This window comes from Achroia grisella, unplaced genomic scaffold (assembly GCF_030625045.1).
Source record: "Achroia grisella isolate CSIRO2021 unplaced genomic scaffold, CSIRO_AGI_Agris_v1 utg567, whole genome shotgun sequence".
Classification (NCBI taxonomy): Eukaryota; Metazoa; Arthropoda; class Insecta; order Lepidoptera; family Pyralidae; genus Achroia; species Achroia grisella.
Genome location: NW_026712947.1, coordinates 2,384,820 through 2,400,552, shown reverse-complemented (window position 1 = coordinate 2,400,552; position 15,733 = coordinate 2,384,820). Strand labels below are relative to the sequence as shown.

General features: G+C 31.5%; 1 protein-coding gene across 1 annotated transcript in view; it reads left to right on the top strand.

Moving 5' to 3' along the window:
• Positions 1-1,861: 1,861 nt before the first annotated feature.
• LOC131848695 (choline O-acetyltransferase) overlaps positions 1,862-15,733 on the top strand; it is a 39,678-nt gene continuing 25,806 nt past the window's right edge. Inside the window, exons 1-3 of the mRNA XM_059198624.1 lie at positions 1,862-2,008; positions 11,790-11,962; positions 15,340-15,523. Coding sequence (XP_059054607.1) covers positions 1,862-2,008; positions 11,790-11,962; positions 15,340-15,523 — 504 coding nt within the window. The remainder of the gene's footprint in view (positions 2,009-11,789; positions 11,963-15,339; positions 15,524-15,733) is intronic.

Below are 15,733 nucleotides of genomic sequence, written 5' to 3'. Positions count from 1 at the left end.
AACTGAACACTGATACTCAGAATACGAGAAAGAGAGACAGGTTTTGCATTTTTGTATCCCAAAATGGTTCAGACATCGTGATTATAAAACTTAATTTATCTGCATCTTGATGTTTTTCAAATAGAAGACTAATTCAATATTAAAAAGCTTCAAAAATATATATAATATGATGACTAAAATATATTATTAAAAGGGGTCCCTTTAGGCAACGTTCCAAAGATACTGGCAGCGTTCCCTCTTTGAATAGCTAGACTAATTCTTTGTCCGAGGTAGCTGCCAGCTCTTCGGTCTTCTGTGATGTCGACTAACCTTTTCGTTATTTCTTTGAAAAGTCTTATAGCACTAGGACCCCACGGACCGAGGGTCTCGACACCGAATGGGACAAATTCATATTCGGAGCCTAGACCCCTGTATTTACATATTCAATATATAAATAATAGCACTAGTCGAATTTAAAGGTTTACATCTTAAGTTATTGGTTGCAGCATGGGGCGAGTCGCTGTTGTCGCTGCCAAAACGATGGCTCAGCACTCAGGGCTACAGTGGCGAGGAGGACGAGTTTCAGGTATGTGTTCCCAAAAATTAGATAAACTGTTCAAATTCATCGGCGTCATAAGTGACCCCGTTTGTGCAACATTTTTTCTTCGCCTGTTAGTAAGTATGTGTTACTTACTAACAGACGAAGAAGAAGAAGAAGAAGTAGCGAACTCTGATAAATTGCGAGCACAATAGATCTATGTAGGTCGCGTTACAGGTCCAAGCACCTGACAATAGCCCAAACAACCCTATAAAAAGAAAGCAACACAGGTTTTTCGAGAGAATAGGGATTGTTAGTAATGTGGACTAATAACCACATTTCTAGTTATTTACAATTAACCTCTGTGGTTCCTAACCTCCCTGGAAACCAAAGTGATAAATTCCTAGTGAATTTGTCGCAATGCACTAACTGGCCTGATTTTAGGCCCATCCTATCATCCTCCACCGGTGTTCGAGTAAACCGTCAGCGCAGGAGGGTACATCATTCTATAATCAACAGTTAAAAAAAAATCACCACTTGCCTAGATGTTTTAGTGAGCATGTTTAACTCAAGACTAACTAGAAATTATCTAAACGAGCAGGGGCTTATCTGTGTAACAGATCTGGTGTAGTTAAAGTAACTGACCATAGCATGGAACGTACAATCACATTTGTAACGATTAGAAAATGAATTTGTATCTTTGTTACGCTTATTACATTAATAGCTTGACCAGTGAACAATGATTGAATGGAGCATAACAATTGGACTGAAGAAGAGTGTAAAGCTACATTTTTTCATATCAAATCTAATAATATATTGGGATTGCAAAGAAGGCAACCTGATGGTAAGTGGTAACCGTCGCCTATATACATGAACAGTACTACGGACGTCACATCATCATGTGACGCCAGTAAAACTACTAATGCGTTGCCATTTTGGAAGATCTTAGTCTTCCGTCATGCCACTTATCCTGACACTTCATTGCCTTATATCTTGTAACGAAAACATAATTTACAAGCTAAGCTGCTTGGTATTAACTGTATTAAGTAGGCTGAAGGTCTCAGGGTACTTTTTACGAAGTCAATTTTGACCGCAATACACGATATGGATTTATTTCGCTTGGTATACCCGAATACTCTCCGATTTTTAAAGAGTCAGTCAGAAATACAAAAACTTTTTGGTGCCGCACAGCTTCGAACTTAGGCCTTTTGATTCCAAGCCCCAGGTACTCCATGTACCCCATAACTAAACCACAAAGCAATTAGAATCTAGTATAGAATAAAGAAACGTTCTTTCCAGAATGTCCAATTACCTAAACTCCCAGTACCCGACCTGCAGGCGACAATGGACTCGTATCTAGAATTCGCGGCGGTGATAGTTAATCAGCAGCAGTTGGAGCACACGAAGGGGCTGGTGCGAGGATTCATGGAGGAGTTGGGACCGAGGCTGCAAGAGTCGTTGCTGGAGCGGCAGGCCGAGATGGAAAACTGGGTGAGTTTTCCCAAAACTCGTAGTTACTCTGTGGTAATTGTTGTTCATGATAAGTCACTAAATTTGGTATTAGGGTGAGTTTTCCCTGGACTCGGTCTTTCTGAATCTGCTCTAATTAATGTTGATAACGTGTCACTATATTTGACAATAGTAATTACAACTCATACAGACCAGCGCGTAATATTGAGGCTGTGAAGGCGTAAGCTGTAAGGCTTTATAGCTCTACTTAAAAGACAATACACAATTAAAACTTTTAAAGGAAGGTTGCGTTCTTTACTGTTGGAACAGTATTTTTAAATCTTTTTGCAGCAAAAATTGTATAATTTCAAACACTATTTAAATTGTTACTGAATAATATAATTTAAAAAAGTTCGGGTAATGTATTTGCGAAATTTCTCAAATATATGTGATAGTTAAAGTAAGAAAACTATAGTCCTCAGGAATGGTAATGTATGAGAGGTACTGGCTTCATTAGAGAATGGGTAAAAACTAGTATTAACTCTACCACAGCAATTAATATTTCAACAACAGTCCGAAGTTTAATTATTATCCAATTTGGATCGTTGCCAACTTTTACGATTTGGTTCGTGACGTCAACTTCATTTTAACAATATATATAGAGTATAGGCACAGAGTTTTTATGCCAGTAGCAGATGCTGAAACTCAATATTAATTACTGGTGTTTTCTTTATACAACGCTGTCGCCAAACAAGCATGCAGATGGGAAATGGTTAACGTATCATATGGAAACTTAGTTTGTAGATTTGTTCTCTTTGTAGATTTGCTTAGACTGCGTGAATTTGAAAACAATTCAATGGTTCGTTTGATAAACATAATAGTTAACTAGACGTCTCAAATAATACTTTGATAATTCAGGCACTTTGTTTCCAGAGGATGGATAGATCATAATAACTTTTTATATTCAGTAACTCGTCTATAACTTCTCTTCTCTTCAATAACTCTACAATATTTACTGTAACATTTTATCTGTTTGGTGACAACATTGAGGAAAAATTACTACATAATATAGAAGTAAAAAAGTTTGAAACATATTATTGAAGATTTGGTACAAAGTTTATTTCTGTAATCAAGATTTAAGTGAGCAAAATGGAGCTCTTATCAGCATTAAAAGGGAAACATTTCAGTTCATAAACACGAACGCAGAACAACACCATTATACGAAAACCATTGTTCGAACCATGGTGACTCGGACGCCAAAACAAACATGCCTCTTGAAAGATATAAATTTATAACTACTTAAAATGAACAGTGGGCAGCTTTATTTAATATTAAATCTGTTATTTATCGCAGAATGTAAAGCTTTACTGCAGTTAATGAAAGATTTGGAAGTGAAAAAAAGTGTTAGTGAGAGTCCAGTGTTGATGAAAATCTTGGATACGGTAGACGAGGCGCCAACTGATGAACATTTATTCCATGTCACTTTAAAATTATTAAACAGTTTGTGTGTTTGTATGAGAGAAGCATTAAAACAAAAAGAGAAAACATTATTATTTAATGGCAATACAAATTCATTACAATGGGATGATTCACGCGATGCTGACCTCAAAGTGCTTGATTTGTACAAAAATATTTATAATAATACATGTTTCAATATACGGCAAGATTTAACTGGCAAAATTGACTTACATAATGGAAATGCTACGAAAGATGAAGTATTAATGAAAAGCTGCAGACAAAAATATGAAATGACAAATAAGGCTCCATTAAAAAACAATAGAGGAAACATTTTTGATCATAGCAGATTGTTAATACAAGAAGTTTTGTTCAAACTACTTATACAGAATCACCAGTATCATAACTTCACAATAAAACATCATTACTTGTTTAAAAATAATAAATTTAGAATAAAAAGTCGTCCAAATCACAATATTATATTTATTATAACTTTAATACCCACAGAAGTTCAAAATGGTAGTATAAAATATGATAAACTGCTTCAAATCAACGATAATCAAATTAATAAAATATTATATTCGAATTCACGAATCGAAATTGATATTTTTGATACAAAATATAATGTGGAGGATAAGGAAAGTGAAGAAATTCCTACACAGGACTTAGTGTCTGAATGTAATTTACAATCTATGTTCATATTCTTCTTAGAAAGTGATAGGAAAAATTTAACAAAAGTATCTAAATTATTGCTTAAAAATGGGACCATAAAAATATACATAGATATAATTATCAAGCAAAACCACACAGATTACATAAATGTATGTTGCAACAGTGATATAACCTCATCTTTATGTAAGAAAGATTATATGACAAAAAATATTTATGAAATTAACAGGTCTACTGAAATTAAGCATGAAAATTATAATGATACTATACTAAAAGTAAAAAAGTTGGTTATGTTGTACAGTAACAAAATTAAGGAAAATATGAACTTATCCATTACAAAAGTTAAAGACATGTTGAAAACAAATGTATCGAATGTTTTAAGATATATTGATATACATAATAAAGATACATTAAAAAGTAAAAAAATGGAAAGCGGGTTGCATTCTAAGAAAAAATTAAATAAATTGTTTTTAAATCGCAATCATTCCACTAAAATACATAGCGTAATGCCTACATATTCTCAAACATTAACAGAAAGCATCATAAAAGGTAATAATCAAATATTTGGAAATCATCCAGCAACAGGTACTGCTAATAATCCACATACAAGTAATATAATAAAGAATCTTGTGAATATTTATGGACATGGTACAAGATCTACTCAATATAAAAAAGACAATTCTAGTTGTACTATGAAATCAGTTGCTCCTACGTCAACTTTTGAGAGAATCGTACCAGACGTAGACAACTTAAAAGAACAAGAACTAACAGGAATACCAAAAGTTTCAATCACATCAAATTCAAATCACAATATAAAATTACAACAAAATGTTTCTGAAATAACTGAACTAGCAATACAGAAGCTTACTATTACTGCTAACTATTCCTTACGACCTGTTTATTATACAACTTATGTTATGAATATTTTCTCGAAAAAATTTAAAGACAATCAAATGTATACAACATTTCCAGAAAATAAAAATGAAAAAATGACAACTACCATTCAGAATCAGAAACAATTCCAAAGAAATAAAGCTGTGACAAGTTATTTACCACATCCAAATGTTTCTAGTACAACTATTAATAACACAAAAGGTCAACGTGTTAAAGAAGAGAGATCTCAAGTGAATAAGTACAAAAATGATAAAATTTTACTAATCAATGAAGATTTAACAACAATTACAGTATCAGAAACAATATCAAGTGTGAATAAAAATAAATTAAATATGACTAAGAATATAATGACATTAGGTATTGATAGTTTAAATCAAAAATTAAATACCACATTGACATTATTAAAAAAATCTGTAAATAGAAATGTCAATAATAATTTAATAAGCAAGGAAAATAACACACATTTATTAATTCCAGAAAATTTAATTAAATATCCAAACTCAAGTAATTTTGTTAATTTAAGTACTAAGGTAGTCGACAGTTTGATAACAGATAAGAAAATTCTTACTGAGAGTATATCAGAACCTTTATTACTTAATCATAGAAGTAATAGAGAAGTTAAAGCTACAACGATCCCTCACAAGAATGTCTCAATGAATGGCACAATATTGAAAAATAAACATCGAGTTCAAAAATATTTGGAGAATTTTAATATTCCAAAAGCACTCACAAAAAATGATTCGAAATTGAGTAAAAGTACTTCAAATAATGAAATTAAAAAGGAAAAAAGTGAAGTGATAAGAATAAATAATAATTTTAATAACAAAAGTGATTTAAATACTACACTCATGATTAACAATCCTTCTACATCAATGATAAATAATGAAATTAATACCAGAGAAGAAGAAACTATCTTCAAAAGTATACATTGTAATTCTTCTACCAATATGGATTATAGAGATAAATTAATTACAACAATAAGTAATATTCAGTCTCAATTAAATAATAAATTATCAGAACATGTAGCCGAAGATGAAAATAATACTAATATAATAGAATACACCTCTAAAAATTCTACAATTAATAACATTTTAGATACAACTACATCGATCGATGATCTATACGTCGATATTCCTAACTATGGTAAAAATTATATAAATAATCAAATACCTAAAGTAATATATCCTGTGTCCTCATATAATCAACATGATATCTTTGATAAACTAAGTACAGTGTCATCAAGTATATTTACAACAAAGTCAGTAGACAGCAGTAACTATGACAATGATTTAAAAAAATCATCATCACCATTAATTCTTTTTGAAAAATTGAATAAAGAAAAGTCAGAGAAATTAACATCAAATGAATCGAAGCCAGATATAAATGATTTGGGACATGTAAAGATAGCTTTGAACACAGTACAGAAAAATGACTATACTACAAATGATAAATATGTATTTAATGACAAATACGATGATGAATTAGATTTATATTCTAATTTTAAAGAAGAACTCAAGATACAAGTACCTGTGACAAATACTGGAGGCATTACAATGCCTATTTCAATACTAAATATTACTGACAACAATATATATAATATTAAAAAATATTTAACATCAGAAAGAAATACAGAAAAGTCACTTTTCTTGATGCGTACATATCCAATATTTAATTTATATCCGAAAACATCACAAAACAGCAGAATTAATCATTATATGAAGGAAAAATCAAATCACACAGACCTGTATGAGGATATTACACAGAAAGTCAATATAAATAGAAATATATTTGCAGGCCACCAAACGGACAGATCAAAATTTATTAGCACAAAACAACCGAATATCAATTCCGAAACATTATTAACGAAGTCCAACAGTAACAACAAAGCTATGTACGGTAGTACGATATCAAATCCTGGTCGACAGCCTACATTAATGCCTATAAATTTAAATGGATTAAAAATGTCTTCTAATATTTTAACTGCTGCAACAGTAAGATTTTCTAATGAAAATACAACTAAAAATTATAACGTTACTTATATACAAATTGATAACGTTAAATCTCCAATTGATAATAATAATACTGTATTTGCCCTCAATTATAGTAATGCTTTAAAACCTACAAGAAACAGTAACGGTGTGCAAACAACTGTTAATTTGAAGACACTACCTGCATTTAGTAATGAGCAGTCATATTTATCTAATAATTTACAAAATGATTTTACAAGAATACCAATACCAAAGACTAATATAACAAAAAATGTGAATGAGGTATATAAATTAGTAGAAGGCAATACTGTTAATAAAATCATGTTTACAACTAATTCATTATTCAACATTTCTGAACGGAATTTTAAAACAGAAAGTAATAACTTGAACCATACGTATGATACAGAAGTACCACATACAGCTAGTGTAGACTTCGCTGCTAATCTTAGTATGGATGATGTAAATCATATTAAGAATATTATGCGCAATGAATCTTCTGTCACTAACAAAGATATCAATACTAGTATCGTCATTACTACGTATATTCCCCCTTTCATAAATAAAATTTATACAGAGACTAACTTTAGAACCGGTATAGTAACTAATACAAATATACCTAGATGTAAAAATTGTACAGAAATGACAACCATAACTAATAAAATTATAAGGACAAAAATAAAAAAAAGGAAATCATCACTGTCATATTTGAGAAAAAATAATGAAGACACTGTTCTAAATATAGTCAATCAGAACAAGACGACGATACCTAACATACTAATTAAAAATAATGATGAAGGTAATTTAAAAACTAAAATTAAATATTTTACAACAGCAGTCATAAATTTAAATAAATCAGAACCTTCAATAAACAATGCCTTTGTAGAGACACAAGTACGTAGTCCATTAATAAAGGCAGAAATAAATTACAAACAATTTAATTCAACTGAATTGAAGATGATAACAACAGCCAAGCCATTAAAACAATACAATATAAGTCTGAATGTATCAAAGGACGTATCTATCAATACATATTCATATAAAATTATTCAAGATTCTACAAATGAAAACTATATTCATTTATCAACAGCTATGTTATCACTGAATTATACAACGGACCGGACTTATAGTACAGTTGCTAATGTGTCTTCAAATCGCACTGTGTTACATATTGATGTAACGAGCCAGACACCTGTCATTAATATTACCATGGAAAATAGTACCATTCCATTTATTAAAGAATTTTATACAGAAAATAATAAAGCAATGGTAACAAAACATAGAAAATTCGACATATTAAATAAAGATAACGAAATATTGCACAAAAAATCAAGAGAAGTGATAAATGAAGAATTATTTAAATCGTCTAAACCCAAATTGAATAGTATTTTTGTACCATATATTGCAACAACACAATATAAAAACTTCACAGAGTCGTCTTACAAAAATGTTACATTATTAAGTAAAGAAAATACAAGAAAGATAGCATCTTCTAAAGTTACACCAACTCTATTAAAATTGACGCCAAATTTTAAAACATCTTGGACTGATGAAAAATCTTTAGACGTTAATTTAATTTCTAAGAATAGTACAATTCATAGTACTACAAAACGACAATTATCTTTGTTAAATGATTCGACGAGTACTGAATTGTATACAAAAAATAGAATATCCACTTTTAAAGAACTTTTAAATAAGATGCAGACAACAGCTATGTTAGCAAAAACAACAACATCTAATTTAAATTATATTAATAAATCCATAGAAATACCACAAAGTAAAAACTTAGATATGAAGCAGTTTTCACAAAAATTTAAGCCAACAACAGAATTAGACAAGCTAAAAAAAGAAACAATTATCTATAATCATACTACCTTGTCTCCAAATACACAAATATTCACAGATTTTGTTTTGTTACAAATAGCAAAAACTAACGATACTAATTCCAATGTAAATAAAGAAAGAAATCGTGGAAATATCACTGCATCAGACACTTTAGAAATAGACACGAATCAAACTATTACTAACAAGCCTTTGCCTTTACAAAATGATCATATAAAAGTTATCAATAATGACATAAAAAAGTATACTAATATTGTAAAAGTAGCTATACTTAATATTCATAAGAATTTTACTAATATATTAAATGAAACTAACAGATATACTTTAATTGACGACAATATGCTAAATTCTAACATAAATTTACATAAATTGAAACAATTGAATAACGATTCCACTTATTTACCAAAAAATTATCAAAAGGATTTAAATAATAAACACATAATAAATAATATTAAAGCTGGAATGGAAAAGGACAATCTAACCAGTCCCCAGAATAAATTTAAAGAGGACATACTAAATAAAAATAATAATAATGACATATTGCCTGCGATAACTACCTTAACTTCAATCATAGAAGGGAAGACAATTAAAAATTTAATAACAGATATATACATAGAAAAAGTTGGCATTTTAAATAGTAATAATAGAACAATGATCGATATTAAAGCAAAAAATGACTATATAAAACAGACTAGTATAACTTACGACAATAACACTTATTATGCATCACAAATATATATACCTGTGACAGTTCGTGTTTTAGCTAAGTCTTATAATAATAATTCTAAAATTTATAGAATTGAGAATTTCAAAACTCCAATTAGTGAAGACAGCAAGAAGAAAACAAATATCGATCAGAGTAATAAGCAAGTCAGAAATTATAACGGTCATAAAAATCGGTATGTTATACAGAATAACACAAATTCATATAACGAAGTTAATAATGGTAATAAGTCTCTAAATGGAATCCAAAATATTAGTAACATGAATATGAAAAAATCTACAATTAAGCATGTTGAGACAAAACATATAGATATAACTGGGATGTTACGACACAAAATGATAAAATATAATACTTTTAAACCTACTACTAAAGACGACCTGTACACAGATATATTGTCATTTAATGAAAAAGGTACAGATAATAAATCAACATCTAATATATTTAATACAATTGATCAATTTCCAGTCGTTAAGAATTCTACAACATGTGAATTGATAGGGAATCTAAGCCATCAAATATTTCGAAGTATAGAAGGATTTGTACAATTAATTAATATTACAAATTGTACTGTAAATAGAATAACTATATCAAGTCATTATAAGTCGGTAGATACCACAATAGCCACAAAAATTGTAAAACAAAAAGATAGTTCATCAACTGTAAGTATAAAAACTACTAATGGTGATAAAATAAATAACATATTATTAGATCCATTAGCTAAAACTAAACTATACCCAGTTAAAATGATGCCATCAAAAACTCAAAGAAAAGTACTGAGAAGGATCCACATGGGGAATAAAAAGAAGAACTCAAATGAATTTTTCTCGCCAAAACATTTTATGTCTCGGATAAATAACGCATTGAACACTACAAAAGTATATAATCAAAAAATATTGCTGCCACATAGATCAATTACAACGATGCCGAAGAAAGTAATTTTGCGACCCAAATTTGAAAATCTGAAAGCAAGAAGTGCCCCTAAAACATATTTTCTACCAAAGCCGTTGATAAAAGAAAATAATGAAGATTTTTATAGGGAAGATTTTCTAATTCACCATAAGCCTAGTATGACATGGAGGGAGAAAGTGAACTTTATCCAAGGAGCCGTACAAAAGTATGGTGTTCCATCAACAAATTCTTTGGAGACAGTTTTGGATAAGCCTACACATATGCCTTCAATGAGCAAACCTAAGTTTTTGAGAGATCGAATCGATTCGATCAGGAATTACGTTTTCAGTGCTGATTTTGTTAAATCTACATCGCGATCGATATCCAAAGATTACTTTTTGAGACCTCCATTATTAGATATTTCGGAAGATTCGAGGTATGTTGAGGCGCCTTCGATTGAGGGAAATAACAACTGGGAGCCATCAACCACGACCGCTTGCCCTGTGGCTACAAGGAAACGCCGAAGATCAAGACGAACGATATTCTTTCTAAGTCCTACTGTCCCGTATAATCATTACTTTTAAGTTTGTAGATTAATTTAAATTATTATAAAGTTAAATAAATCAATAGTTTTATTTTTTTCGTCGTGGAGATCTTTGGGGGAGGCCTATGTACAGCAGCGGATGCCTTCCGGGCTGAGATGACGATGATGATGAAATCACCCTAAACAATTAACACAGCGCCATCTAGTCGCAATGAGCAGAGCTTGTGTTATGGGTAATAGACAACTGATACAAATACTTAGATTTGTTTGTAAATCCATAATGTATATTGGAAACACCCAGATCGATATAAACAATCATTATGAATACAAATGCTTGCACCATGCGAGGAAGTGAACCCGCGACCATCAGAGGTAAAGCGGTGTGCTAAATAAACCAAATAAATATCTAAATCAATACCAACTAAGCCGAATTTCTGCTATCCATACTTACTAGTATCTGTCTGTCTATTTGATACTTTTCATGACTGATTGGCTAAAATGATCTTAATAAAATGTTACGCAAAGAGTGGATATATCATAAGAACAAACAAAGGATAGAACATATCGAAGTTCGAACCCCTAGCAGTGCCCTCAAATGTCACAACTCACAATTGACATCTAAAATTTCGTTTAGTAATTATAAATCGTTAAGTACCCATAATGAGTATTTTGTTTTACGCATCACAGTAAAGGTTGAAAATAAAGTATTTTTGCATACTTTATTTGTATGTAAAAGTATAAAGAATAATTACCAAAACTAAAGTATGGTTGGCAAGGTGCCATGCAATTACAGTTGAAATGTGTTTTTTTCCGTTCTCAAAGGTGCGGGACTGGTGGCTGGATGATATGTACCTCAAGGTGCGGCTGCCACTGCCCATCAACTCCAATCCCGGCATGGTATTCCCTCGCCGTCATTTCGCCAAGATGGAGGAGGTAGCCGACTTGGGAGCACTGTTTATCGACGATCTGCTGGATTATAAGGAGATGCTAGACAGGTAGGAAATTAAAAAGTAATCTGACCATAGTACGTGTACTAGATGTAGCCCGTTATACTGATAGTCACAGCATAGAGGGTCCGCCTAATCCTTGAATCCGCGAAAGAAGTTGTAATTAAAAAATCATTTATTCAAATAAACTCATTACAAGCACTTTTGAATGGTCATATTTTGATTCTACCACTCATTCGGAATGCAGATTCATCACAAGAAGAATGAGCAAGATAAGTTTTTAGTGTTGCTCGTTTAAATAGATGTTTCTTTATATAAATAATTACAGTATAACAAGTAAGAGGCATACGATAATCAATATAGAAACCGCTACGCACTTATTCTTAGTGCAATCAGATAATATTGTCAGCGCTATGGATTTTAAGTTTTTCTATAAAAACATTATTATCTTTAACGAACTCTTCAATTTTATAGTCAGCTTTTTTGCAAAGATATAGAATAGAAAATTAAATAAACTTACATTGAACTACTTTTGAACAGTCATCACATTTTTTTAATCCACCGCTCATTCGGAAAGCTATCTCATCACAAGAAGAACGAGCAAGAAACTTGCGTGTTGCTCTTTTAAATAATTTAGTTGTAACTTTACATTTTTAAGTTGAAGTGTGTGAATACAAACTACCAATTAGTATTACACGATTAAAGAGTTTGTTTAAGAGATTGTTTTAATAATAATAACCCTGGACAATTCACAAATAGCGCCATCTAGTCCCAAGCTAAGCAGAGCTTGTGTTGTGTGTACTAGACTTAATATTAAAGAGTTTGTTTAAGAGAATGTTTTAATAATAATAACCCTGGACAATTCACAAATAGCGCCATCTAGTCCCAAGCTAAGCAGAGCTTGTGTTGTGTGTACTAGACTTAATATTAAAGAGTTTGTTTAAGAGAATGTTTTAATAATAATAACCCTGGACAATTCACAAATAGCGCCATCTAGTCCCAAGCTAAGCAGAGCTTGTGTTGTGTGTACTAGACTTAATATTAAAGAGTTTGTTTAAGAGAATGTTTTAATAATAATAACCCTGGACAATTCACAAATAGCGCCATCTAGTCCCAAGCTAAGCAGAGCTTGTGTTGTGTGTACTAGACTTAATATTAAAGAGTTTGTTTAAGAGATTGTTTTAATAATAATAACCCTGGACGATTCACAAATAGCGCCATCTAGTCCCAAGCTAAGCAGAGCTTGTGTTGTGTGTACTAGACTTAATATTAAAGAGTTAGTTTAAGAGATTGTTTTAATAATAATAACCCTGGACGATTCACAAATAGCGCCATCTAGTCCCAAGCTAAGCAGAGCTTGTGTTGTGTGTACTAGACTTACTATTAAAGAGTTTGTTTAAGAGATAGTTTTAATAATTATAATCCTGGACTATTCACAAATAGCGCCATCTAGTCCCTAAGCAGAGCTTGTGTTGTGTGTACTAGACTTAATATTAAAGAGTTTGTTTAAGAGAATGTTTTAATAATAATAACCCTGGACAATTTATAAATAGCGCCATCTAGTCCCAAGCTAAGCAGAGCTTGTGTTGTGTGTACTAGACTTAATATCAAAGACTTTGTTTAAGAGAATGTTTTAATAATAATAACACAATTCACAAATAGCATCTAGTCTAATGCTTGTGTTGTGTGTACTAGACTTAATATAAAAGAGTTTGTTTAAGAGAATGTTTTAATAATAATAACCCTGGACAATTTACAAATGTTGATAAACTAGACTTAATATTAAAGAGTTTGTTTAAGAGAATGTTTTAATAATAATAACCCTGGACAATTCACAAATTAGCCTGCGCTAAGCAGAGCTTGTACTAGACTTAATATTAAAGAGTTTGTTTAAGAGAATGTTTTAATAATAATAACCCTGGACAATTCAGCGCCATCTAGTCCCAAGAAGCAGATTGTGTTGTATGTACTAGATTAATATTAAAGAGTTTGTTTAAGAGAATGAATAATAATAACCCTGTTCACAAATAGCGCCATCTAGTTAAGCAGAGCCTATTACTATTAAAGTTTGTTTAAGAGATAGTTTTAATAATTATAATCACTATTCACAAATAGCGCCATCTAGTCCCAAGCTAAGCAGAGCTTGTGTTGTGTGTACTAGACTTATATTAAAGAGTTTGTTTAAGAGAATGTTTTAATAATAATAACCCTGGAAATTTAAAATAGCATTTTATTGTGTTGTGTGTACAGACTTAATATCAAAGACTTTGTTTAAGAGAATGTTTTAATAAAATAACCCTGGAAATTCACAAATAGCGCCATCTAGTCCCAAGCTAAGCAGAGCTTGTGTTGTGTGTACTAGACTTAATATTAAAGAAAGAGAATGTTTTAATAATAATAAATACAATTTACAAATGGCGCCATCTAGTCCCAAGCTAAGCAGAGCTTGTGTTGTGTGTAAATATTAAAGAGTTTGTTTAAGAGATTGTTTTAATAATAATAAACCTGGACAATTCACAAATAGCGCCATCTAGTCCCAAGCTAAGCAGAGCTTGTGTTACGTGTACTAGACAAGTTATCCCAAGTTGTTTTGGTAATCTCTGATATAGTTGCACTTTTTGCCGTTGCCTTTCACTCGCATACAGCTAATGTTTTTTTTATGGTTGATAAAGGAATGGTGCATCCTCCTGCGCTAACGGTTTACGCTAGTGGGGCACCAGTGGAGGATGATAAGATGAGCATGAAGTTAGGCCAGTTAGCCCATCGTGACAAATTCACCAAGAATTTATTTAAGAAGTTCCCCCTGGAAACCATCGTGGGTTTACCGCATTTAGGTCAACCTGACATGGTACATTGCTAGCAATAGGATCATCAGTTCACATTACTTACTATCCCCTATAGCTAATGTCATAAGAAGTAACTTAGGCTACGATTGTTTTAGAAATTTAATTTATTTTAATTTCATGCGGATGATGTCGCGGATAATAGCGAGTCTTACTAATCTTATTTTAATATTATAAACGCGGAAGTTAATGAGAGTGGATAGATGAATGGTTGTTTGTTAGTCTTTTACTCAAAAACTACTAAATGGATTACAAATATACAAAATTACATAAAGGCTATAAATATCATGCGAGTGAAACCGTGAGCTTATCTAGTTACAGAAAGATAGTGGAAGTACTCTATATCAGCTTACAGATACTATAAAATTTGAATTTAAAAATGAATCTGTATTATTATAAACATGTACAATATTTATTTGAAAAGAATACGAGCTGAGTTTCTTCTCAGTTCTTCTCATCTCGAAATCATTCCGAGCTGACGGTAGATTTGATATATCATAAGAGTCTGTAATAGAACTACATGAATAAAGATATTCTGAATTTGAATGTAGTAATTTTTATAGCAATATTGCGATTTTCCAGGGGAGAACTACCCTTGGAGCGTGCCACCAGCCGCGAAAAAGGCCAGCCACTCTGCATGGAGCAGTTCTACCGGCTGCTGGGGATCTGTCGTATTCCAGAAGTGGGTAGGGATCGACTCGAGCTGCCACCGAAGGGAACCGATACCGAGACCGAGGAGTTGGTGGTTGTGATCTGCAGGAACCATGTGAGTTTGTCTTCATTGCTGATATAAAATAATTGGTAGATTTGCTAGCCTAGTGGTGCATTGCCATGTGTAAATAATCATTATTTATACATGACATTAGCTAAGTTAAGCTAGCTAAAGCCTGTGTTATGGGTACTAGATAACTGATATAAATACATAAATTTTTCTTTTTCGTAAATACATACATATTATAAATAGAAAATACCCAGA